Raw genomic sequence first — 23390 nt, forward strand, 5'->3', positions numbered from 1 at the left:
CTTGATGTTCAGAAACCAGTTCCCAGTCTCTCCAGGGCAGGATGGGCACGTGGGAGAGAGGTCATGGTCTAAAGCCCAACAGCCCCCACCCCTCCACTCCTACCCCTTGTGCACCCCCACTCCCACCTCATGACCTTGGTCATATCAGCCTCTTCCGCTGACTCTCAAACTGTGAAAGGCAACAAGTGGTCTGGAAGGGGATCTTCGGTGTCTCACAATTGCCACCAAGCCCTCCTCCAAGCATAACGCACAATCTAAGTGGAAGAAATTAGATTATTACACCAATGCTTCACTTTCCCCCCACCATCCTGCCAGGCAGAAGGTTTGCTGTTAAAGACCCCAAACTTCTTCCATCCAGGTCCTTTTCACGGGGGCAAGAGATTGAAGAAAGCCCTCTCCCCTGATGTGAGGGGCAGAATTCCAGCCCATCCCATGCTCCCTCTGCCTACCTGAGGCTGCTGTGACCTTGGGGACCTCAGGGAGCTCCCTCCCATTAGTGGCTGGGAAGAAGGGGTGGTAGCTGTCTCTTTAAGAGCAGGAATGGGGTGAGAGAGCCCCTGAGCTTTAGGGAGTCTGACTTGTTCTCTACCTGCCCAGGTTTGCCTAGGGCGTGGCAACTGCGGATAAAGGCAGACTCAAGCTTAGCAGCGGCATTCTCTCCCCTCTCTCCCGGAACTTTCCAAAGAGCCTGGGGAGCCACACAGGTGAGCAGCTGGGGTCCCCTCCCTCCAACACCCTCTTGGCTCTGCCCCCAAACTATCACTGCCCCTCTCTCCACTGATCTCTGTTAAAGACACTAGAATTTCCTCTCTTCAAGGATTTTTTCTGGGGGGCAGGGGGCAGGAGATTAGAGAAAGCACCTTCCATTAACGTGATCATCCCCCCAATATTCTCCCTTCAGGGGGTTGGGTGAGCTAGTTGGGATGAGCCCAGAAGTGGGATCGGGGTGACTGGGTAGATCGGGGGTGACTGAGTGGACCAGAAACATCGGAATTGGGGGTATCTGGGTGGGTAGGGTTGGAGATGGGTGCCTGGGTGGATGGGGGTATCTAGGTGGATCAGGGCTGGATTGAGGGTATCAGAGTGGATGGGTGGGTGACTGGGTGGACTTGAGGTGTCTAGGGATTGAGGATGTGTGGGTCCTGGAGACCTCCTGGAAAAGGGGATGGTGGCTTCCTGAGGAAGCTGTAAAATGGGGAGTTGGGTAGGAAATTTCAGGGACATGGGCTTGATGGCTCTGGCCATTCCGCACAGGCTTGATGGGCCTGGCCACCATCATGGGGGAACAGAGGGGACATCAGAGGGCGGGCAGTGGAAACGGCCATCGCACTGGTGTCGGGACCTGCAGGGTGGGGAAGGAGCCCAGAGGGGTGGGCAGAGCCTCCATCTGCAGGCTGTCCTCCTCTCCAAGCCTTCACACCAACTGTGGTCAGTTTGGAAGCAGCTCAGGAGCCCCTTCCAACAACAGCCTGGGCAGGGAAGGTGAGGGCAGATGCCCAAACGCCAGCTGCCAGCGGCCTGCACTGCCGGAGAGCCTGGCCGGAACTGTTGCCCCGGGGCTGGGGCGCAGCTCAGATCACTCTTAGGTCTCCCCTGGGCCAGGGATGCTGGGAGATGCCCTGGGGATGGGGAGGAACAGAGCCCTCCTTGCAGCCAGGGGGGACTCCGTGAACTCCATGGAAAGAGGCTTCAGAGCTGGGCCTCTGGGTCCCCAGTGACCTTAAGCTGAGTTAGCAGGGGTTACGGGGCTGTGACAGCAATGTGGGGTGGCCACAGAGCCAGCTTCTTCAAGCTACGGGGATTCTATGAGTGACGAGTGCAAAGAGCTGAGGCCAGTGCCTGGCAGGCGGTAAATACTCATTGGATACCCACTCTTGTAACTGGGGTGTCATCTGGGGGTGACAAAGCCTCACGAGGTAGCTTTAGACAATAGGTGGTCCTTCCCTAGACCTGCGCCTGCAACCGCCAGGCTGTCCCGCCCACACACCCACTCCAGCTCTTCTCCCCAAATCTGTGCAGTCCTGAATGCCTTAATAATGCCCCCCAAAGCTCCAGGCCCCCTTCCTGCAAGACATGGGTGCATCTGAGCCTGCCGTAGGGGAGTAACGGCTGAGAGGACGCCCAGGACCTGAGCGGGCCCAGGAGAGGGAGCAGTGCGTGAGAATGTGCAAGAAACAGAAAGGAACACGGCGGGGTGTGTGTATGTGTGTGTGTGGGGTGACATGGAGGGTGTGGAGAGAGACAGGGTCACTCTCTTCAGCAGTGGAGAGGAGTCCGGGGACAGAGCAGGGAATGCCAAATGGCTTAGTGAGGGCATGTGCTGTGAGGGCTAGAACAGATCACCTCCAGGGTGGCTGGGGGGGGGGGAGGGGTGTGAAATGGGAGAGACACAGCAAAGTCATTGGGCAGCGCCCAGCAGGGGGTGGGGAGGAGGGCGTGCTCCTCGTGCTAGCAATGTTTCGATGGTGTGTGCTGGAGGCGGTGGGGCAGGTACTGGGGGAGGACTGCGGGCGGGGGGGGGGGGGACACAGAGACGGGGGCTTACAGACCAGGAAGGGGATGGAGGGGGTTTTTCTTGCTGGACAGGCCTATCTGGGGAAAGAGGAAATAATGGCTGCCAGGAGGAGCTTGGCAGGAGCCGGGGCAGGCGCAGGGGCTGGGGCAGGGGCAGGGGTAGGGGTAGGGGCCGGGGTAGGAGCAGGGGCAGGGGCTGGGCCTGGGGCACAGGTAGGGGTAGGGGCTGGGGTAGGAGCAGGGGCAGGGGCAGAGGCAGGGCAGAAAAGAGGGGTTGTGGGGACAGAAGACGGGCCTGGGGCTGCAGCCGGTGACTCCTCTTGCTCTGGCCCCCACCCCTGCCCCAGCCTCTAGTTCTCTCCTCCCCATACCCTGCTCCAAGCAGCCTGAGGAGCCAGCTGGGTCACTACCCTGGCCCAGCCTGAGGTCTGCAGAGTCTGGGCAGGGCGGGCAGGCTCTGAGCTGCCTTTGAGAGACACACCTGGGAACCCGGGCCTCCTGCCACCTGGCTCCCTACATCTCGTTTCCGCAAACACCCCCAGGCCCTGCGAGTCCTGAGTGATAGCCATTGCAGAGCCGGGCTGCTTTAAATCTCACTCCCTGGTCAGGTGACACTACGCACCGGTTTTCAGCTTTCGGAGCCTCAGTTTCCCCATCTGTAAGATGGTGATGACAGCAGGCAGCGCCTCCCTCATTTAGTCACCAGGGCCATTCATGTCAAGTCCAAGTCTGTGTCGAGTGAGTGATTCCTGAGGCTCCTGGCCAGATCTGCGTTGTCACCCACTCCCCTGCACTTGGCGGCTCCTTCTCTTCTCCCAGCCGGGTGGGGGCGGGGCTCGATGCCAGCCTCTCTGCCCCAGGGTGAGCTGTGTACCCTGGGCAGAAGCGGAGTCGGAGAGGATGGGGGCCAGGGGCACCAGTCTGGCACCGGCCGGCCCCGCTAAAGCTGGACCCTCCCCCCCACCCCTCCCCCTTCAGGCAGCTGGCTGACATGTGGGAGGTGACCCTGAGCCTGCTCATCCTCCTGGCAGGTGAGTGCCCCCCTGGACCCTCCACTGAGCGGTGGCCCAGCCCCACATGTGTGTGTCTTTCCCGTGCTTCCCCTCTGGGGCGGTGACCACCCAGACGCCATCTCCTTGAGGGTCAGAAGTGGCGCACTGGTGGTTTCAAGGTGCACGCAGAACGGGACCCCTTGCGGCAGCGGCTCGCACAGCTAGTCACCCCCTTGAGGTCTTCTTGGTGAGAAGGCTCAGCCCCGGGTGCTGTGTCTTCAACACCTCCCTAGCACTTTATTATGAGACGTAACTGGGAGCTTTGCCGATGCAGCAGTTACGTAAGTCCTTTGGGCCTCAGTTTCCCCAGCTGTAAAAATACGGACAGTACTGGTAAGTGCTTAGTAGTCACTGTGAGGATTACACAAGTTAGTATTTGAAAAGCGGTGAGAATGGGGCCTGGTACAGAGTAAGCACTCTGTGTTTGTGCTTTAAATATGATTAAAACTTATGAATCGCCCTTTAACCAACAACAGAGCTTAGGCCCAGAGCTCAGGTGGCCCACTGCTTCTGACCAGAATGTAATCCTAGTCCTTTGCTTTTATTGTATTTTTTGATCCCTTACATCAGGCAAGCCTGGCATTCCATTCAGGGTAGTGAGACAGAGCTGCGTTTTCAAAGAAAGTGTATTAAGTTTATAATTAGTAATTTGCTCTAAAAGGAAGCGGCGAGCAAACACCAGAACGGGTGGGGTGTGGACGGGGCTCTGCGAATGACTGGGAACTGGACCATCTGTCATCTTGACGAGAATGTTGCTTGGTTTCTGCAGGAGGGAGGATTAGCTTGGTGTCTGGAAACATCAGGCCAAAGGGTGGCCCCCAGCCACCCAGATTAAAACCTGTTCCGGGAGGCAAAATGAGGGCCTATGGGGCTCACAGGTGTGGGGCGGCGGGGGTGGGGGGGAGTCCACACCTCCAGGCTTGGCACCGGACGGATCCCTGTGCCCTCAGGAGGCGGGGACCTGTCCATCGGGGCCCCTAAGGGTCTGTGGCCCTGTCCGCCAGCTTTGCCGAGGCCAGCACGCCAACCCCTCTCCTTCTCGCTTCTCCCAGCAGGCCTGCCTGCCTTGGACGCCAACGACCCAGAAGGTGAGTCAGTCTCCTCCACCAGGCTCACCCCCAAATTCTCCCCCAGAACCCTTGCCTCCTGGCTGTTGTCCTGGATTCACGTTCTTTTTTTTCTTTCCTTGCAGATAAAAACAGCCCTTTCTACTATGGTGAGAGCTTGTGCCCCTCTCATGGCCGTCCCCCACCTACACCCCCTCCCACCATTTTGTGTCAGGGGTCCCACACAGCTTGGGTGGGGGTCCGATGTGCGCGAAACAGGGGCCAGGATAGGAAGGGGCAAGGAGGGGGAGACACTGAACAGTCATCACAGCCGAATGAAGGAACGAGCCACGCCGGTCTGGTTCCTGGGAAGGTTCTCTTCCGGCAGGACAGGCGCACACGGGAAGCCAGGACAGTTCACAAAAAGCCGTTGTTACGGTTCAAATCAACTGCTGGGAGGAGGCTCACTTTGCAAAAACTGCTTGGAGGAGGGGAGCTATTGGGTGGCCTCCCTGCTGTTGCTCACACACAGCAGACACACTCCAACCCCCGGACCTTTGTACCTTCCGATCCCTCTGCCACGGCCCTTGCACCCACTCGGGGCTCTGCTCAGAGAGGCCCTCCCTGACCAGTCTCCCTAAAAGAGCTGCCCTCTGACTTTTTGTTCCCTGGCTCTGCTTATTTGTCTTGCATGCTTATCTCCACCTGACCTTTCATTAAATCTCTTATCGCTTGTGTGTGAAGGAGAATGTGAGCACAGGAGGCCTGGGGGCTGTCTGTTCTCTCCGTTCTGTAGCCCCAGCTCCCCGCCCGTCGTAAGGTGCCCCGGTACCTACCTGTTGAATAGATGGGGGTTTGGACGGGGAGGACGCAGGCAGGCATTGATGGCCTTGTCTGGCTTTCTCCTAGACTGGCACAGACTCCGGATCGGCGGGCTCATCTGCGCCGCCGTTCTGTGCACCGTCGGCATCATCGTCCTCATGAGTGAGTGGGGATACTGGTGGCTGAGCTGGCAGCGCAGGGCTGTGGGTCCCTCCCCCAACCATCCTTTCTCCCCCAACAGGTGGGAAATGCAAATGCAAGTTCAGCCAGAAGCCCAGGTAAGATGGGTTCCGAGTGTGCTCCACACTGAGCAGACACCTTCCACGGTGAAAGAGCTAAATCTCGCAGAAAGAGGCCTCCCCGCTCTGCCCTGGAGAATTCCTGCCACTGAGATTTCCCAGGTTTCTTCTTTAGAGCCGATAATCTTCAGAGGGCCTCAAATCCTGAAGAGCTTTGGTCCCATTCCAGGAAAAATGGCCGGGAAGCTATGTCAGGGCAAGCTGAGAATCTCCTAGCCTTGAGGGAGAGGACAAGGAGGTTGGATACACAACTCACCACTTTTCTTTCCCTAGCCACCATCCAGGGGATGCCCCACCTCTCATCACTCCAGGTAAGCCAGGAATAGAATGGGGAGGCAGGGAACACGAGACATGAGGGCTGGGTGCGTGTGAGTGTGTATGCCTGTGTGTGCACGTGCCTTGGGGAGAAAACTCCATCTGCTCTCACACGCTGACCCATCATCTCTCCCAGGCTCCGCCCAGAACTGTTGAGGATGGATCAGCCGAAAGAATACAGAGGTCCCTTCTCTCCCTCCAAGTCCCGGCTCTGCACAGGAGCCTGGACTCAAGGATGGAATTCTCCCTCCTCTTCTCAGACCACCTTGCCACGGCCTCGCCTTACCTCTCACCGGAGGAGTCTTTTTTATTCAATTTTTATTCTAAAAATTGATCTTGCCTCCTTATTCTTATTCTAAAAATTGATTAGCCCAAGTAGCCTCAGGACTCCCTCTGTGGACACTGGGGTGGGCTTTGAGGACAAGAAGGCAGATACACTCTGGCAGCTGGGACAGAACCTGGCAGCTGAATCTCTTCGTTGGGAAAGCCCAAGGCCTGCTGGGTGGCATGAGGTCTGCCCTCCGCCTCCAAGGCTAGGGGAACCACCACAAGTGCAATTTAAAATTTTCTAGTAGCCAAATGCCTGACACTTTGGGGAGTGAAAGAGAGCTCTAACCAGACACTGAGACCATCCCAGGAAAACAAGGAGGTGGATCTTCCTACCATAATATGAGTAGTCAGATAGGTTACGATTTTAATAGTAAGACCCCATGACCCTCCCACTCACCCGAGACTCCACTTTATTATAAGAAACCCTTCCTAATACCCAACTGTCCCTGTGAGACCTTTAAATCATTCCCCACAACCCTCCTAATAATATATAGTGGCCACACGGTGTGAGAACCTCCAAGGAAACTCAAACTCCCTTGAGACTTCCCAATACCCAGTAAGATCTCCAAAATGCCCCCAAGGGCCACCCCATAAAATGCCTAATACTCTTTAGAACACCCAAAACTATTTCCTACAATGCCCTGAGACATGATCCCAAGAAGAGACCCACAATAAACCAGTGACTTGTCCCCTAATAATGCCTTATATCCCTCAAACATCCCATGAGCCCCCCCCCATGAGCCCACACTCACAGGGCAAGCGAAAGCGTACCAGGGCAGCCAAAATGCACCCCCAGGACACCCCCCCCCCATAATACTGCTCCTGGGACACCACTCCTCCCCCCATGTCACTCACAAAACACCCTCTCCCAAATATCCCACAACAAGGAGCGGGGCAGGTGCACAGCGCGTTTATTGAGCTCATACACTTTCTGTCCTCGCCCCTGCCCCTCATGCGAGACGGGTAGCCGGACCTCCCCGCAACAACTCCTGCTTTCCCTCCTATTTCCCGCGCATGCGCAAGAGGGCCAAAACGCTGGGCTTCCGCCTGGGCATCAGGCATGCGCACATGCAGCAGATGAAGTTAGCAAGCCCGGCAGGGAAACCGGCCCAGAGACTGATGATGTCATGAGGCGGGCCCTAAAAGCGATTGGCCGGACTGAGTTTAGAGGGAAAGAAAAGCTATCTCTTCCTCAGGAGTTTCAGAGGGAGCGGAAGGGGTGGGAGTGGGTTGATGGGGGCCCTTCCAGACCTCATGGAGCTCTGCACGTTACCCCCACCATGACTTCTGTATCCCGGCTCCTTGCAGTGCCCAGCCCGAGCCCCCAAGTCATCCTTAGTCGGGGCATGTGTCCCCAGCCGAGATGTTGCTTAAGGCTGCAAGGACAGCTCTTGCCTTGAACTTGGCCTGTGGTCAGTACCTCACAGGTACCATCAGCCCCAGTAGGGCCAGGAGACCAGTCAAGTGGGTGTCCAGAAGGCTGGGACTCCCCGTGCCAATGCCCCTTTCCCTCCAAGCCACGGCCAAGGTCCCGTGGGGTCTCAGGCACTGAGGTCTAACTCGTGATGCTGGTAGATCTGTGTGGGGCCCTTGAAGCAAGCAGCAAAGAGGAAGCGTCTGCCGGCCATGATGATGTGAGCAAAGGCGCGAGGGGCCACCAAGGCTGGGGGCCCCAATTCCTGCAGTGGCTCCAGGAGCCCCTTGTCAGGCTCAAGGCGGAAGACCTGGCTGAAGGCGAAGTCGCTGCCCAGGATGGCCAGCTGGTCCCTGGCGATGAGCAGTGGCTGGAAGACGTGGGCACCACGTGAGGGAAGTTGCTGCAGCAGGCGGAACATGGAGCCGTCCCAGCGCATGACCTGTGAAGTGTGGTGACTAGTTAGGGCCTGGGGTCCAGGAGGGCCAGGCCTGCCAGCAGTCTTCTAGGCTTCAGAGCACCTGGAACAGCTTGGAGACAGGCCTGTAGGCCCCCAAACTCCTGCAGCTTTCTTACCATCATACCTGTCACTGCCCAGCTGCTCAGGCCACAGACTTGAAGTCATTCTTGGCCTCTCTCTCTCCCTCAGACCCCACATAGAATCAGTTTTACCTGCGATGGTATCTGTTTCTCCCATGTCCTCTGGCCATACTCTGCCCAGCCACAGTCACCTCTCTCCGTGACGGCAGACTCTTCCCTGGGCTCCCCACTCCCATCCCTGCACCCACAGTCTGTTCCCCACACACATGTCCCGCGAACACCTGAGTCAGACCACTGCTTTCTAGGCTCAGAGTGCCCCTCTTGGCCATTCCTCACCCCAGAATGAGAATGCTGGAGGGGGTGGGCCGTCTGCCTTGGGGGTCCAGAGTGTGGTGGCTGTGGTCAAATGTAAGTCTTAGAGTGTGTCAGAGTTACAGAGCCAGAGTGTGGGGCCAGTGTCAGTGTTGGGGGATAGGAAATGGCATATGGTCAGCTAGCCTTGAGGAGTCACAGTGGTCTTGGAGCCAGTGTGGGGGTGGCCAGAGTTCAAAGATCAGTACGTTAGGCAGGGTCAAAGTTCAAAGGTCAACCTGTGAGGTCAGGTCAGAGTTTAGAGGCCCGCGTGCAAGTTGGGGTCAGCTCCCTGAGGGCGAGTCCACTGAAGGTCAGGTCTGGCTTGTGGCCTCTGCCGCCTGCCCCACCTGACTGGTCCCAGCCTCACCATGGAGTCCCCGATGTAGCGTGTCAGGCACAGGAACACATCCCCACCAGCCTGGAAGTGGCGTGTGGCGTAGACGTCCTCGGCCTCGGGGATGTCTGTGCGCCTCTCGAAGCGGCCCCCGAGCCAGTGGAAGAGCACAGGCCGCTGGGAGGCGGAGGCCAGCAGCAGGTGGGGCCGGCCGTCCAGCTCCAGGGCCTCGGCGTCCGTGTCCCGGTGCCAGGCGTGCAGGCTCTGGCGAGGGTAAAAGCCGGGCCCGTCCTGGCACAGCAGCGTGGTGCTGCCCGCCTTGGAGGCGTCAGCCACCACGAAGCAGGGCTGCCCGTCCAGCCACAGGAGCTCAGCGTCATTGGGCCGCAGCAGCCGCCGCGGGGCCAGGGCCTGCATGGGGGCCAGGCGCAGGCCGGGGCTGGGCCGGGCCCACAGCTGCGAGCCCCCCCACAGGCGGGCGGCCAGCACGAAGAGGCGCAGGCCCAGCACCAGCGGCTTGCAGGACACCACCGACGGCGCTGCGGGGGGCGGGGAGCGGGACGGCGGGTCAGGCCTGGCACGCGGGCTCTTGGGCGGGCAGGAGGATGGAAAGTGGGGGGGGGCGGGGGGCTCACCCGACAGCTCTTCCTCAGGCCGGAAGCGCTGCAGGCTGTAGTCCCAGGTGAGAATCAGGCAGCGGCCCGCGAAGGGCTGCGCCAGGACAATGTGCGGCTCCCCCTGGTAGGAGAAAGACTCCACGCCCAGCGCCGACTCCCCGACCGTCTGGAACCAGGACAGCTCTGGGGGTGGCAGGAGAGAGTCAGGCGGGCACGGGCGTCCCCACGGGCCCTCATCGCTGAGCCTCGGTTTGCACAGCTCCGAAATGAGGACCATCGTGGTGTGCACCTCAGAGGGACAGAGTGGCATCTTTTCATCTACATGTGAAGTAAGTCACAACAACGCGGGAATACTCGATTTTCTAAGCTGCACAACATCATCAAATCATTGCTCAGAAACAAGCTCTTTCTTAAATTCATTTAAGTCCCCACAAGATCCCTGTGAGGAACGTTCCATTCTATCCATTCTGTGGATGGGGAGGCTAAGGCCGAGAGGCACAGGCAGCAGCTGTCCAGCACCATCCATCCTTCCCACCTTCCGTGAAAGAAGATGAGCACGGAGCTGCCCAGCCACGTGATCCCAGCGCTCCCCCAACACGTCCCTCCTGAAATTAGGTGTGGCCTTGGCCAGGCCAAGTTCCCCGTGGAGAAAGAGCGAAGTGCTGGGGTAGTGCTTGCCTCGCTTATTTGACAACCGCTCGTCCTGCACCTGGTCTCCTTTCCCTCCTCCCCCTGACCTGGCAGATGGCTGTGCCACGACTCTGTTTCAACCGTGAAACCAGGACAACACCCAGGGGCGGCCCCACCGCCTGCTCACCTCAGACCCTTCTGTCTTCTCTAATTCCTGGTATTTTGAGCCTCTTGGTTACAGCAACCTAGCTTTTATGGGAACGATGCATCAAGGTTGCCCAGCGTGCAGGTAGAGGCCGGGTGTAGACTCCAGGTTATAATACTTCACTCTACGTGCCAGGCCCTGTTTCCAGGCACCAAGGTTGAAGCAACGAACCGAGCCACCAAGGATGCCCACCCAAAGGTGGATCTTTGAAAAATGGCCATCATGTCATCACCCTGTGCTCAAAACCCTCCATGGCTTCCCAAAGCCCTTGGGGTAAAATCCACTCTGCTCCCTGTGGCTTTCAAAGTCCTACACAGTGAGGCCCCTGCTGCCTTCGACCTCACCTGTGTCCTTCCCTTCACTTACTCCCTCAAGATGCCACCTGCCTTTGACCCACAAGCAGGACAGACTCTCTGCTGCCTCAGGACCCTTGCACATGCTGTCCCCTCTCTCCAGAGAGCTCTTCCCTCCGTACCTCACGGAGCTATATCTGGGCATAAAGGCACCTCTTCAGAGAAGCTTTCTCCAATGCCCCATGGGAGGTAGGCCTGCCCACAACCTTAATCTCCCTCATCGCTCCCTGTGTTTAAACATGTAGCATATGTTTGTTTCTGCAACATTTTATTTAAGGTTTACGGCCTCACCCACCAGGGCTCTGAGGGCAGGGCCCACGACTGTCTGGGTCACCACAGTGTGCCCACTGCCTCTCATGGGGCCGGACACAGAGTGGCCCTCAGTGACTCTTTGTGGGATAGCTGAATAAAGAGTGACCCTTAAGTTAAATTCTCTGGTTCTATGAGTCCCACAAACCAAAACACGACTTACACTTAGATGCTGGTAAGAATTGATTATTACGTTAATAGCCTTCAGATTTGAACTCAAATACCCAGTCCTTCAGGAAGCCCTCCCTGGCCCTTCCGCTGCGCCTGGCCCTCGCTCTGGCTCATGGCGCCTGCAGCTCGGTGGGCTTCCCCCACCCCAGGCCTGACCACTCCGGGCTCTCACCCTCCACTTTCCCCTGTGCCATGGGCTCTGGGAGGGCAAGAGCCAGGGCCGTCCTTGTCACCGCTGTGCCCCTTGCACTGCTCAGGACCCATAAAGGTACCAAAGCGTATTTATGGAAAAGCAATGTGATCATAGCAAGTATTTTTAAATGGTCATTTTTATATTAGTAACAACCACCAGAGCGCACACTGATGAGGGCCTCCCACCCAAGGCTCTGCACCAGATGCCAGCGTGGATGGATCACTGAATTCTCGCTGCAATCCTACGGCACGGTTTATTACCTCCATTTTACAGATGAGGAAACTGAGGCTCAGGGAGCTGACGCTCATGCTCAGGGACTCACAAGCTGGGAAACAGCAGAGCAGGGAGCGAGGTGAGCCCTTCAGCCCTGAGAGCCATTCCCCTGATCTCCCACCTTCTTCTGGAACCCCTGCTGCCCTTCCCACCCTGCCGGGAAAGCCCCCACCTATGGCTCTGCACTTGAACGTCTTGGGGTCGAGGTGGTGGAGCTGCATGTGGGCCAGAGCGGCGGGGCCGGCACAGGCCCCGGTCCCCACGCTGGCATTCACGGTGGCCATCCACTGCAGCAGCCAGAGGACGCGGCAGTCGCACTGGAACGGGTTCCCGCGCAGGTCCCTGGGGCAAGAGGCCGGGGAGGGGCTGCGACCTGGCTTCCACCCCCCTGGAGGCCGTGTTCCCGCCCCCTCCCCAGGCAAGGGCTCGGGGTGGGGCCCCCGAAGGTGGTGTGAAAAATACGGAGGAACCACTACAACCCTGCTTCTCTGTGTCAAACAGAAGTGGGCACAGCACTCCCCTTCCCTCTCAAACACCCCCCAACTCCCCTGACCCACCCAGCCCCCTTGAGCCTCACACATGAGTTAGGGTCTCCAGGCCTCGGAACAGGAATCTGGGGAGAGTCTCAAGATGATTATTGGCCAGGCTCCTGGTAGAAGGAGAGAAGGAGGAAGAGTCGTCACCAGCGACCTGGATCCCCTGTGTCCCTGGGTGGTGGGATTTGGGGTGGGGGCGGGCTGATGGGCTGGAAGGGAGGGGTGAGGCACGCACAGGTGTGTGAGTGAGCGGAGTCCTCTGAGAGCGTTCTTGGAGATGGAGCCAATCTCATTGTCCTCAATGAAGCTGTGGAGGGAAGGTGGGGTGAGGGGGAGGCCCTCGGTTCCCTGCTGTGGTCCTGGAGGGTTTGGGAAGCTCACCCCATTTAAGCCATAGGCCTCTCGAAAGTGCTGAAGCCTCCCCAGAAACCTCTCCTCCCCAAGGTTCCAGACCATCATCCCAGGAGCCAAGAACCTCACCCTGCTGCCCGGCTAACCGTGAACACCGCCGCCACAGGCTCACCGACAGCAGCCCTAGCTCCAATATCACCACCGAGACCTGCACCGTCATCCGCCACGACCGACACCCGTGCCTCCATCACCATCACCAAGCCCAGTGCCCATAACATGGCTGCGACTATCAACACCGTGCTGTGCCACCACCGCCACCGACCCCGTCATCGCCACCCACACCCATCCTCCACGCCAACGCCATCGCCACCAAGCCTCACCCCGCCATACTGAGAAACTTCATCAACAGCACAGCCTTCATGGCAACACCAACAGGACCGCCACCATCGTCACCAACACTGCCACCATCGTCAAAAGCATCAGCACTCGTACCAGCATTGGCAAAACCATCATCGCCAGGATCCCCCGCACTCCCTTCCTCACCCACCACCAGCACCACCGCTGCCACAGCTCCCATTCACCCCGACACCTCCATCATCACCACCAGACCCAGTACCAGCCGCCTTGCCCTGCCACCCACACCAGCATCCTACCCACAGCCACTGCCAACAGCAACACCAACACCCACAACAGTGCCAACACCAACACCAGCCCCTCGGACTTCACCATCAGTATCACCCCAGCACCGGCGCCATTGGGGCTGCCATTTTTATCAACGTCACCCCCACGTCATCATCCTCAATAATGCCACCGCTTCCCTGTGAGCCGCAGTGACAGGATCCCTATCAACACCGTGGTCACCGACCCTGGCACTACCATCCCCATCACCACCTCAGAGTTGTTTCCTGTTCATATGAAATATTTTCTTTTCTCTGGCTTCATTGTCCTCTCCCTGGGCTCCCCTAAGTCAGGTAGGGCCGGAAACAGTCTTGGGTTATCCAGGCCCTTTGTGGATCTTGAGGCACAGAGAGGGGAGATGAGCAGGCTGAGGTCACAGAGCTGAGCAGGAGCTCTGACCCCACGCAGGACACCAGGCCTCTTGCCCCTCTAGGAGGGACCGTTGTCCAGACACTCCCCACCTGCCCGTGCCAATAAGCCCCTACCTCCCTCTACTCTTGGAGCCACAGATGGGTCCCTGCTTCCTCTCCCAGGCCCCCAGCCCCGCCACCATCCCCTGGCCTCACTCACAGGTACTGCAGGTGGGACAGGCCCGCAAATGCATCGTCCTCAATCACAGAGAAGGAGTTGGATGTGAAGAGGCTGGCAAGGGAGCAAGAAGGACGTTTTTCCAGAGTTGCTGCCTGCTCTCTGACATGTTAACATTGGCCCCCGCCCTCAACCCTCATGGGCGTATTTTCACACACACAGGTACATGCGATGCTTTCACAGACATGCGCAGACACTCATGGGTGCACGCACCCCCCACACACCTGTGCGAACACCCACCCACTCCCTCGAGCTAGTTGTCGGCTCAGCTGGGCCCCACTCACAGCAGGTGCAGTGTGGGCACCCTCAGGAAGCTGCCGGCCTTCAGCTGGGTGACTCCAGTCCTAACGAGTGAGCTGGGGACGTGGGCAATGGTGGGTGAGGAGAAAATCACCCCAATGCTCCGGTCCCGCCCCAGAGCTGTCTCCTGTCTGGGGGACACTGGCATGCCACCCCAACCCTGGATGTCTTTCCTTTCCATCCTAGGGAAACAGGCATTTGCCCTGCTTCCTCGGCAAGGATCCTGGCAACATTCAGCTTCCTCCCCCACCCAAGGCCGTCGTCCTTCCCCCCCTCCCCCTGGGCCCCAAATGCTGCCCTGGCTTTGGAGTCTCCCTTCGGCTCTTGTCCAAATCCCAGCAGCCCCCTTTGAGGCATCCCAACATCCTTTGCTGCCCACCTCCCAAGATCCTGAAGGGTCTCTGCTTCCTCGGGGACCCCAGCATCCTGCCCCCAGCCCCTGGGGTCCCAGGACTCCCATCCTCACCCGCAGGCGCCCGGAGGGCCTGACACTCACAGCGACAGCAGGGTCGGGGAGAAGCTCTCGGGCAGGTCGGGAGAGCCCTCACACAGGGCGCTATCCTTGGAGCAGGAGCAGCTCAGCGGACACTTTCCCTTTGGTGGTCTCCAGGCCACCCCCACGCCGGCTCCAGCCAGCAGCAGCAGCAGCACGCCCGCCCCTCCCATGCCCCCTCACCCCCGCCGAGGCTCCGGCTTCTCTCTGCCCACCCAGCTCAGTGGGCTGGGGCCACTACATCTGCCCCGCCAGGCGACCCTCCATTCCGCCAGCTGGCACACTCTGTCCCGGCTTCTCTCCTTTCTCGGTCCCTCAGCCTGTCTTTCTTCCTGTATCCCTTTGATGCCTGATTTTCTGTCTATTTCTCTTTCCTTTTCTGTCTCTCTCTCTCTTTTTGTATCTCTGACTCAGTGAGTTAGTCTGTTTCCTACTCTGTCTTTATTTCCGTCTGTCTCTCTATCTCTGTTTCTCTCTCTCTGTGTTTCTGTCTCTCAATCTCTGTCTGTCTGTTGGCCTCTGTGTGTGTGTGTGTGTGTGTGTGTGTGTGTGTGTCCCTCTGTCTGGTGTCTTTATTTCTCACCACCCTTTCCAGTTCCCTGTTCTTCCCCTCCTCCCACGCCCCTTCTCCTTGGAGGTTTGGGAAAGGGACTCACTGGGCACTGGGTGCGCCCGGCAATGCAGCCTAAGAAGGAGGAGGGGGTCAGAGGCCATAGGAAGAGCAGCCCTAAGGAAGGGACTGGATGGCCCCATGGGAGGGGAGGGGCCACGAAGGGCTGGAGCTGCCCTGACCACTCTCAGCCAGCCCCCTCCCCAGATTCCCCACTCCACCCCACTCGGAGTGTGAGGAGGATGTCACCAGGGTGGGGACTGGATGGCTCTGCAGGCGGAGCGGGTGGGAGGAGAGACCACTGGGTGTCTGGAGCCATCCTGGCGGCGCCCAGCCAGCCCCCCTCCCCTGGCTCCCAGGAGGGTTATGATGTGCCGGGTCACCAAAGCTTAAAGGGGTCCAGCTGCTCCCTCTGGTGGCCACACTCGGCAGGGCAGCTGCCCGGCCCCAAACCCACAGCCTTTCTTGCCAGCCTGAAATTAACCCCTTGAGTGCCCACCACCCACTGAGAAAAATGATGGTGAGGATGCCACCCCCGTCCTCAGCGTGGGCTCTGCACTAAACCCTGTCCTAAAACTTTGTCTATTAGCTCACGCCGACCTCATCACAACCCTCTGAGGTTGATCCGACTATATGGCTATTTTACAGATGGAAACACTGAGGAGAGAGGTCAAGTTAATTTGAGATTTGGGTTACCAAATGGGGCACAGCCAGCACTCAAGCCCAGGCAGCTGGCTCCAGGGCCTCTCCGCGTGACTTTGTGTTCTTTCTTGGGAGATCCGAACTCATGGATATTGGTTGTTTTCATTTGAAATAAGCTTTTAGTAATTTGGGTAGATTCTGTCTGCTAAATAAGAAAAATAAATAAGTGACACGTGTTTCCCAACCTGAAATAGCAGTAATAATGATCACTGAGCACTTCCTGTACGCTTGACTTAACACGAATTTATTCAGTTCTCACAACAACCCCACGACGTGGGTCATACTACTGATCCCCACTTTGCAGATGGGAACACTGAGGCACTAGGAGGTTAAATGATTCACTCCATGGCCCTGGACAGATCTAAACCTAACCACTCTCCTCCCAGCCCCGAGGAGAACACACAGCCTCTCTGGCTACGGCTGCACACACCCAGAAGACTTACCGGCGCCAGCTCAGCAGGGATCGCGGACTCAGTTTGGCATGGCTCAGGCAAGTCATCTGGCTTCCTGATCCTCAGTGTTCCCATCCGTCAAGTGGGGCGATCGGCGGCACACTTCCCAGGTGTGTAGAGCACTCCACGCGAAGACGGGGGCAGTGCAGGGTGGGCACCCCCCCATGGTAGGCAGGCTTGAGGGTGGATTCTGGACCCAAGTGCTTGTCCTGCACCCGAATGGCTCTGTGATTTGAGCAAGGCCTTTGGTCTTGGTTACTTCAGCTATAAGCGGAGGTGATAAACTTCTTCACAAAGCCTTTGAAAAGATAAAGAACTTAGTGCCAGGGACACAGAGGGGACCCAGACAGGCGTAAATCCATACTCACAGAGTGCCCAGCCAGCACAGTTCTCACTCAGGTTGACAAGGAAAATGACAATGATGACAGTGATGATAGCTAACCTTTTTTTTTTTTTTGTCACTTACTGTTTGCCAGGTTTTGTTCTAAATGCTTTCCACGGATCGTTTCAGGTAATCATCCCAGCTTCCCTCTGAGGTGACTATGAGTTTATCCCCATTTTACAGAAGGAGAAACTGAGCCTCATGCGTTTCTGTCATGAGCCCAACATCACCCAGGTAGCAAGTGGCTGAGCTGCGCCGCTCTGGAGTAGTGGGCCCTATGAGGGGGAGAAGCCAAGGATGGGCTGGAGCTGGCCAGGTGCCCCCAGCCCTGCGTGCCTTCCCCGCACCTCTGTCAGCCTTCCCCAGGGCTGCATAAACATCAGGGTTATCATTAACCAGAGACTGCTGGTGACCCTGGGGTGAAGGGCCGGGAGGCGCAGAGGCTCAGACGTACAGGGATGAGGGTGCATTTCGAAGCCCCTTGGGTCCTTTGGCGGGCCCTCTGTGTGTGTGTGTCAAGGCTATCTGTGCCCGTGCGTGAGTGGGAGCATGCCCACCTGCTCCTGACTCTGTCCTACAGAGTCTGAGCCCTTGTCTGACCCTTTCAGGGTGGGGCCGGTTTCTGTCCTTAACCCCCCGGGACCTCAGGAGAATGAGCTCCACCTTGCTAAACCTCGGTTTGCTCATCTCTGAAATGGAGTTAATAATAAGGCACTGTTGGGTTCAGAGACCTCTGAGCCTAGCCCAGTGTTATACGTATGATCTCAGTGATTTCTCCATTTTATGGGACAGAAAGCTGAGGCACAGAGAGGTCACATGGGCTGTTCAAGGTCGCACAGCCAGGCGCGGCAGAGCTCAGACCGGAAGCCAGCTTTCTCTGTCACTAGAGCCTGTGAGTCGGGGCTGCGTGTGAGGACACCGTGTGTGGTGTTGTCCACAGAGTCCTACGGCCACGTGAGATCAGGAACGGGGAGGTTTGGGGTTAAACACATCAACACACATTTGGTGGTTCTCACAAGTGTGTAGGCCTCTCTGCCTGTGACTGAGTGGCCAGCTGTGAGCTGTCAGCCCGCGCATGAGGGTATGAACGCAGTTTGTGTGTGTCTGTTTTCGTGCTTATGCGTAAGAGTGGCGGGTCTACGGCCATGTCCTTGACAGAATTTCTGCCTCTCTTTGAGCCCACGTTGGTGTGTGTAGGCACCTGTGTGCGATGCACACGGCGTGTGGGCCTTCCCACCCCTGAAGCTGTGGAGGAGGGCTGGCGGCGCCCGGGCTTTAAGTGTATTTAAGTGTGGCGTGTGTACCGGGGTGTTTCTGTGCCACGTGTGTATGTCTTCACGAAGGTGTGACCATTTGTAAGGGTGGACGCGTGTGTGGCTAGGTCTTTGTGTCCCTGTACGGCATCCATCTGAATGAGCTTGTGTGTGTATGTTGTGTGCGTGCACAAACGTGTCTGCTGGTGTTTTGTGACTGGTGTAAGGAGGATGGGCTGTGCGGGTGTGCGTGTGTCTTTGGGTTTCCCCGTGGGTGTGCTGTTCTCCGTGTATCTGCCTCTGGGTTTGTATGTAGGAGCACAAATGTGTCTGTTCGGTTCTGTGCCTAGATAAACGGGGTCTTCAGGTTTCTGTGTGTGTCCGCGTGTGTGCCTGTGTGTGCGCGCGTGTGTGCAGTGTGCACTCCTGGGGGACCTCACAGTCAGCAGCAGACAACATACACACACACAGAAAGGCCCCCACAATAGCCCTGTGGTGCCGCCCAGGTCCCCGCAGAACACTGGGGTCAGGGGTCAGTGGGCTCCTAAGCACTCGGACGGGGTGCCCTTAGGCCCCGACTGGGCCCAATTCCCAGGGAGTCTCACAGGAAACCACGACACCCACCCTCCCACCGCAGGGCAGAAGCTCTCTGAGGTGGGCCCGAGGCACGAGCGTGGGTGCGTGCCTGCGTGGGTACGTGCGTGCAAGCATGTGTGTGTCCGCGGTGCCGTCCTCCCTGCCAAGGCGTCCCTTCTCCAGCCATCCCGAAGCTGGCTGCCTCCTGTTCCTCCAGCTGAGCTGAGAGAGTTAACCTAGCGGGCCAGGGCGGTCTGGGCTGGGGGCCGCCCCCTGGCCCCCCTCCAGCCCCGGCTCCAGTTACAGCTGCTGGTTGGGGAGGGTGAGGGTGGGGTGGGGCTGGGAGGGGAGACCGCTGAGGGCGGCGCAGTCCAGCTCTGGGCCAGGGGGTCCAAAGTGCTCACCCCCGGCACGGCCGGACGTTTGGGGGCCTTCTTTCAGCAGGGGACAGCCTGATTGGGGTGAGCGTCCCCTGCCCTCCCCTCCAGGCCTCACCCCTTGTCTGGCTGGGCCACCTATTTTGGGAGCAGGAGTGGCCAGCCCGTGGCTTCCCAGGCAGGCCAGACCCAAGAGGAAGGGAGTGTGGGTGGGACGGTGGGGTTCCCCAGGAGTGGGCGTGTGGGTGCAACGCCTCCCTCCCCTGCTGCTGCGTGTGCACCCTGGCTGGGGTGGGTTCCGGACACTCGTGTGTAGGTTGGGTTGTGTCACAATTTGGGGGCACTGGAGGCTCAGATGAAGAGTATCGTTTTAGTGACTGTCTCCACCCCACGTCATGCTCCCACCAGGAGTCTGGGGAATGGGTGTTGTCTCCATTCCAGCCCCACTGCCTGTGTTTGAGTGTGTGCGTCTGTGTGTGTGTGTGTGTGTGTGTGTCCCTGCCCCTGGCATCTGTCTTCTGTCTCTCAGCCCCACTGCTCTGGGCCTCATGCCACTCGCCTGTGGTGTCTGCCTGTAAAAGATGTCACCCAGAGGCTGGCGGAGGGGATGTTTTTCCCCCGTTCTCATCATTTCCAGAAGACTAGAAGGGGTGGCCTTTCCCACAGGGGCAGCCTGGACGATGTGGCAGCCGGGCCTCACCCTGGCAGGGTTGTGCGTGACCCCCGAGTGGGGGAAGGAAGACTGTTGCCATGGTGGCCTGTGTGAGGCAAATTCCTCCAGGGTGAAGTGGGAGATATTTATACCCAGGGTCAGGCAGAGAGCCGGCCAGCGGCCGAGGGCAGGAGAGCTGGGATATTACACGGACCCAGCAAGGCCGTGGTGTGCGGACAGGTGGGCCCTTGGGTGGGTCCTGGCTGCATCGGCCCTCATCCTTCACCCCTCACCCCTCATCTCGTGTATCTGTCTCTTTATCTGGGTGGGGCGAGCCATCCTGCTCTTCCCATAGGGTAGGTGTGGGGCACCTGGGGCCTGCTGTGGGGAGGCCCAGGCCTGTGGGAGACCCCTGTGGACTGTGTGTGTCTCACCCCTGCCCTTGCTGTGTGTCGTATGACCCCCACTGTGACTTGTTGTGGTGACAGTGTGTCCGCATGAAGCAGGGGGTGCCCCTGTTTCTCCCAGTGGCCAAGCTGGATGATGGATACTTTTGGAATCAAACCCCTGGACTCTGATTTAACCCCTTGGGTTCAAGCCGGAATGGTGGGGGGAACGAGGGAACACATTTCTTGACCCTTGGTATCCCCCAGGACAATGGCGCCTCTCTACCACATCTTGGTTCTCTGTGTGGGTTTTCTCACCATGGCCAACGCAGGTGAGTCTAGGGTACATAGCCCACCTCAGCCCCAAGGGAGGCAAGGGGTGAGGGAAGCCCTTCAAGAGAACCAAGTTGGAGACTCCAACTTAAATGAGTCAGTTGGGGTACCAGGAAATTGGGGGTTTCACATGGGGCCCACTCACAAGCTAGTATTTGGGGTAGAGGAGCAGATGCAAGGTCAGGCGAAGGTGGACGGTGGGATGGAGGCCCACTTCCCTCAGATGACAGAATCATTGACAACACGGGGTAAGACAGGATTTGGGGGCAGTTAGGTGCCCCCTGCCCCACCCAGGACAGTGCAGGTGAGGCAGCTAAGACCCAGACAGGGTGGGGAGTCTGCTCAGGGCCCAACAGTCGCCAGACTCTCAGCCCAGGGGAGTAAAGCCCCCAGAAGTTCTCTTTATGCCCTTCCCTGTCCAGAGTCCCAGGAAGCATCCAACCCCTGACTTCTTTCTCTTTCCAGAAGCTCCACAGGAACACGACCCATTCACCTATGGTGAGGCAGGAAGAGGTGTCTATCCGTGGGAGGTGGGAGGGCGCCTGGCCTGGGTTTGCCCATCCTGTCCTCATTACTCCTCTTCTCTTTCTCCATCTCTCTTTCTGACTCAGTGTTTCTCTCTCTCTCTCTCTCTCTCTCTCTCTCTCTCTCTCTCTCTCTCGTCTCTCAGATCGCTGACTCCTTGTTTTGATCTCCCCTTGTCTGTCTCTCTGTGCGTCTGTCTACTTGATCCCTCTGTGTCTCTCTGAGTCTCCTTCTCCTTTAACCTCTCAGTATCTTATGGCTCATTCTCTGCTCTGCCTCCCTTTCTCCCCTCTCTGTTCCCCTCATCCTCTCCACCATCCTTCACTACTTCCTTGTTTCCTCTCTCCTCCCTGCCCTGCCCACCTCCTCCCTTTCCTTCCCACCCTCTTCTCTCCCTGATCCCTCTCCTCCTTCCTCCCTTATCTTCTTCTTCCCCTGACTGATCTCCTCTACCCCCTCCTCCTCCCTGGTCCTCCTTGCCCCCTCCTCCCCATTCTGCCCCTCTCCTATCCTCCCCCCTCCCCTCCCTGCCCTCACTCTCCTCCCTGCCGCCCACAGACTACCAGTCCCTGCGGATCGGAGGCCTCATCATCGCAGGGATCCTCTTCATCCTGGGTATTCTCATCGTCCTGAGTGAGTACCCCCACCCCGCTACCTCCAGCCCCCGCCCCGCGCCGTCTCCGCCCCCCGCCCCGCCCCTAGCCTGCCCCGGCCCGCCCTGTCGACGCCCCTAGCCTGCCCCACCCCCGCCCCGCCCCTGTCCCCCACGGCTCCGCCCCTCGCGAGCAAGAGCCGGCGCACGAGCGCCACTCGGTGCCCGCCTAGAGCTGAATCTCAGCCTCGTCCTCCTCCTACCCCCACCCACAGGCAGAAGGTGCCGGTGCAAATTCAACCAGCAGCAGAGGTAAGACGCCCCTCTGGGCTCTCACTCACCTACTTTCGCTCTAGAGGGGCGCAGGGGGTGAGGCGGGGAGTCCACCCGCCCCGCAGCCAGAGACCCTTCAGCAACTATGTATTAAGCACCTACTACGTTCCAAGCCCCAAGCCAGGCCCTGGGGACCAAATGGTGAATAGATAAACTGCCCTCCCTGCCTGGCTGAGCTCCCAGCCCCGTGGGGGCGGCGGCCGTGGGTTCCAACAGCCCCACAAATATAAAATCACAAAGCGTGATAAGTGCTGTGAGAGAAAGAGCCACGGCGAAATGAGATCACCGCACTTGGCGGCCCAGTTTAGCTCAGCGTCCTGTTCCTAGCTCTTTGATTCATCTTTAAATAAAAATTTAAAGCAGTGTATGAATACCTTCTCCATGTTAAAACAATTATAGACATGCTTTTAAATAATAGCTAATATTTAGTCCCAAGTGCCAGATACTGTTTTATTGTGTATTATCTTATTTACTCCTCACACCCCTTGTATGAGGTCGGTGCTGTTGTTAACCTCATTTTACTGATGAGGAAACCGAGGCACAGGGAGGTGAAGTCACTTGCCCAACATCACTCAACTACGAGATGAGGGTTCTGGGTTTCTAGCCTAGGCTGTCTCCAGGCCGGCTGCCCTCAAGTCCTTCGGCCACCCCTCCCCCACCAGCTTCCAGGCTCTTCCCCAACCCTCCGGGAGGCACTTGGAGCACCTCCTGCCACAAGCTTAAACCGCTCCTGGGTGCGCCCGATTTTCTGGCGGACCCCGCGCCTGCTCCTCGCCCATCTCTGGCCCTCAGTACAGGGGGTCTGTGAAATGAGGGCTGCACAGGGGCATTCATGGGGGCGGCTGCCTCTCTCCTTTTTCATCCCTAATTCTTTCTGCCAGGACTGGGGAACCTGATGAAGAGGAGGGAACTTTCCGCAGCTCCATCCGCCGTGAGTTTGGGGAGACTTCGGGTGTTTGGGGGTGAGGGCAGGTTCCAAGAACCCCTTTCCTGGCCCGGACAGGGGCGCGGAGTGAGGGGCTTGATCTGAAACCTGAGGTCCGGGAGTTCCCCTGCTGCTCCCCGCTCCTCAGGAGCTGGGGTGCCCCTCCTGACACCCGAACTCTCTGTGTTCCCCCTCAGGTCTGTCCACCCGCAGGCGGTAGAGACACCTGGTGTGATGGAACCCAGCCAGGTCCTGCAGCTCGGGCTAGGCTGGGGGATGGGGGGAGGAGAAGGGGGCAAAGGGTGGGGTGGGATGGCTGGGGGGCTCTCTGGCCTCTCACCTCTTTCACCCCCACAGGATTCTCCTGGCTCCTGATGCCTCCCACCCACCACTGAGCGCCCACCGCCACCTGGACTGCCCTTTCCCCCAGCCCTGCCCCCACAGACTCCTCTCTGCCGCCCAGACTCCAATAAAACGTGCTTTTCTCTCCTGACAGCGCTTTGTGGATCTGTCAGTCCCTCTGCGCGAAAGCCAGGGCGCCCCCTTGGCCCCGGCAGGGGGCGCCCCCACCCTTG

General features: G+C 58.4%; 3 protein-coding genes across 8 annotated transcripts; 2 read left to right on the forward strand and 1 right to left on the reverse strand.

Annotated features, from left to right (window-relative positions):
- The first annotated feature begins 608 nt into the window (after nucleotides 1-608).
- Nucleotides 609-6395, forward strand: FXYD3 (FXYD domain containing ion transport regulator 3). Of its 4 annotated transcripts, none has more exons than XM_045796651.2 (8): nucleotides 609-704; nucleotides 3493-3545; nucleotides 4619-4654; nucleotides 4759-4782; nucleotides 5522-5596; nucleotides 5676-5712; nucleotides 6007-6044; nucleotides 6185-6395. In XM_045796651.2, exons 2-8 carry the CDS (start codon nucleotides 3506-3508, stop codon nucleotides 6202-6204), a joined length of 270 nt encoding a protein of 89 aa, XP_045652607.1. In that variant the 5' UTR covers nucleotides 609-704; nucleotides 3493-3505; the 3' UTR covers nucleotides 6205-6395. The 4 variants fall into 4 exon arrangements, with proteins under 4 accessions (XP_045652607.1, XP_087726813.1, XP_087726812.1 ...); XM_087870687.1 differs by having other exon boundaries at nucleotides 4622-4654; XM_087870686.1 differs by lacking the exon at nucleotides 609-704 and adding an exon at nucleotides 3124-3252.
- Nucleotides 6396-7272: 877 nt separating this feature from the next.
- LGI4 (leucine rich repeat LGI family member 4) lies at nucleotides 7273-19008 on the reverse strand. Its single transcript, XM_087870685.1, has 10 exons — nucleotides 16473-19008; nucleotides 14721-16174; nucleotides 14209-14280; nucleotides 13907-13978; nucleotides 12543-12614; nucleotides 12349-12420; nucleotides 11944-12113; nucleotides 9656-9820; nucleotides 9054-9559; nucleotides 7273-8234 (listed from the first exon to the last, which is right to left on the reverse strand). The coding sequence occupies exons 2-10, from the start codon at nucleotides 14888-14890 to the stop codon at nucleotides 7920-7922; spliced, it is 1614 nt and encodes a 537-aa protein (XP_087726811.1). The 5' UTR covers nucleotides 14891-16174; nucleotides 16473-19008; the 3' UTR covers nucleotides 7273-7919.
- A 5-nt stretch (nucleotides 19009-19013) lies between these two features.
- Nucleotides 19014-23308, forward strand: FXYD1 (FXYD domain containing ion transport regulator 1). 3 transcript variants are annotated; one of them, XM_045796671.1, is made up of 8 exons: nucleotides 19014-19153; nucleotides 20375-20439; nucleotides 20906-20938; nucleotides 21524-21598; nucleotides 21833-21869; nucleotides 22772-22821; nucleotides 23013-23064; nucleotides 23173-23308. In XM_045796671.1, the coding sequence occupies exons 2-7, from the start codon at nucleotides 20379-20381 to the stop codon at nucleotides 23033-23035; spliced, it is 279 nt and encodes a 92-aa protein (XP_045652627.1). In that variant the 5' UTR covers nucleotides 19014-19153; nucleotides 20375-20378; the 3' UTR covers nucleotides 23036-23064; nucleotides 23173-23308. The 3 variants fall into 3 exon arrangements, with proteins under 3 accessions (XP_045652627.1, XP_045652625.2, XP_045652626.2); XM_045796669.2 differs by lacking the exon at nucleotides 19014-19153 and adding an exon at nucleotides 19886-19961; XM_045796670.2 differs by lacking the exon at nucleotides 19014-19153 and adding an exon at nucleotides 19943-20077.
- Nucleotides 23309-23390: the final 82 nt, after the last annotated feature.

Source organism: Ursus americanus, chromosome 21 (assembly GCF_024610735.1).
Source record: "Ursus americanus isolate L20-20 chromosome 21, mUrsAme1.1.p, whole genome shotgun sequence".
NCBI classification, from domain to species: Eukaryota; Metazoa; Chordata; class Mammalia; order Carnivora; family Ursidae; genus Ursus; species Ursus americanus.

Bases quoted from the DNA above. Each gene is read 5' to 3' on its own strand.
- LGI4 (XM_087870685.1), bottom strand. From the start codon at position 14,890: ATGGGAGGGGCGGGCGTGCTGCTGCTGCTGCTGGCTGGAGCCGGCGTG. The intron at 14,281-14,720 runs GTGAGTGTCAGG...CCACGTCCCCAG, and splicing joins TCCCCGACCCTGCTGTCGCT to CTCACTCGTTAGGACTGGAG. The intron at 12,421-12,542 runs GTGCGTGCCTCA...TCCTTCTACCAG, and splicing joins CTCCGCTCACTCACACACCT to GAGCCTGGCCAATAATCATC.
- FXYD1 (XM_045796671.1), top strand. From the start codon at position 20,379: ATGGCGCCTCTCTACCACATCTTGGTTCTCTGTGTGGGTTTTCTCACC. The intron at 20,440-20,905 runs GTGAGTCTAGGG...TTCTCTTTCCAG, and splicing joins TCTCACCATGGCCAACGCAG to AAGCTCCACAGGAACACGAC. The intron at 21,599-21,832 runs GTGAGTACCCCC...CCCCACCCACAG, and splicing joins GGGTATTCTCATCGTCCTGA to GCAGAAGGTGCCGGTGCAAA.
- FXYD3 (XM_045796651.2), top strand. From the start codon at position 3,506: ATGTGGGAGGTGACCCTGAGCCTGCTCATCCTCCTGGCAG. The intron at 5,713-6,006 runs GTAAGATGGGTT...TTCTTTCCCTAG, and splicing joins AAGTTCAGCCAGAAGCCCAG to CCACCATCCAGGGGATGCCC. The intron at 6,045-6,184 runs GTAAGCCAGGAA...CATCTCTCCCAG, and splicing joins CCCACCTCTCATCACTCCAG to GCTCCGCCCAGAACTGTTGA.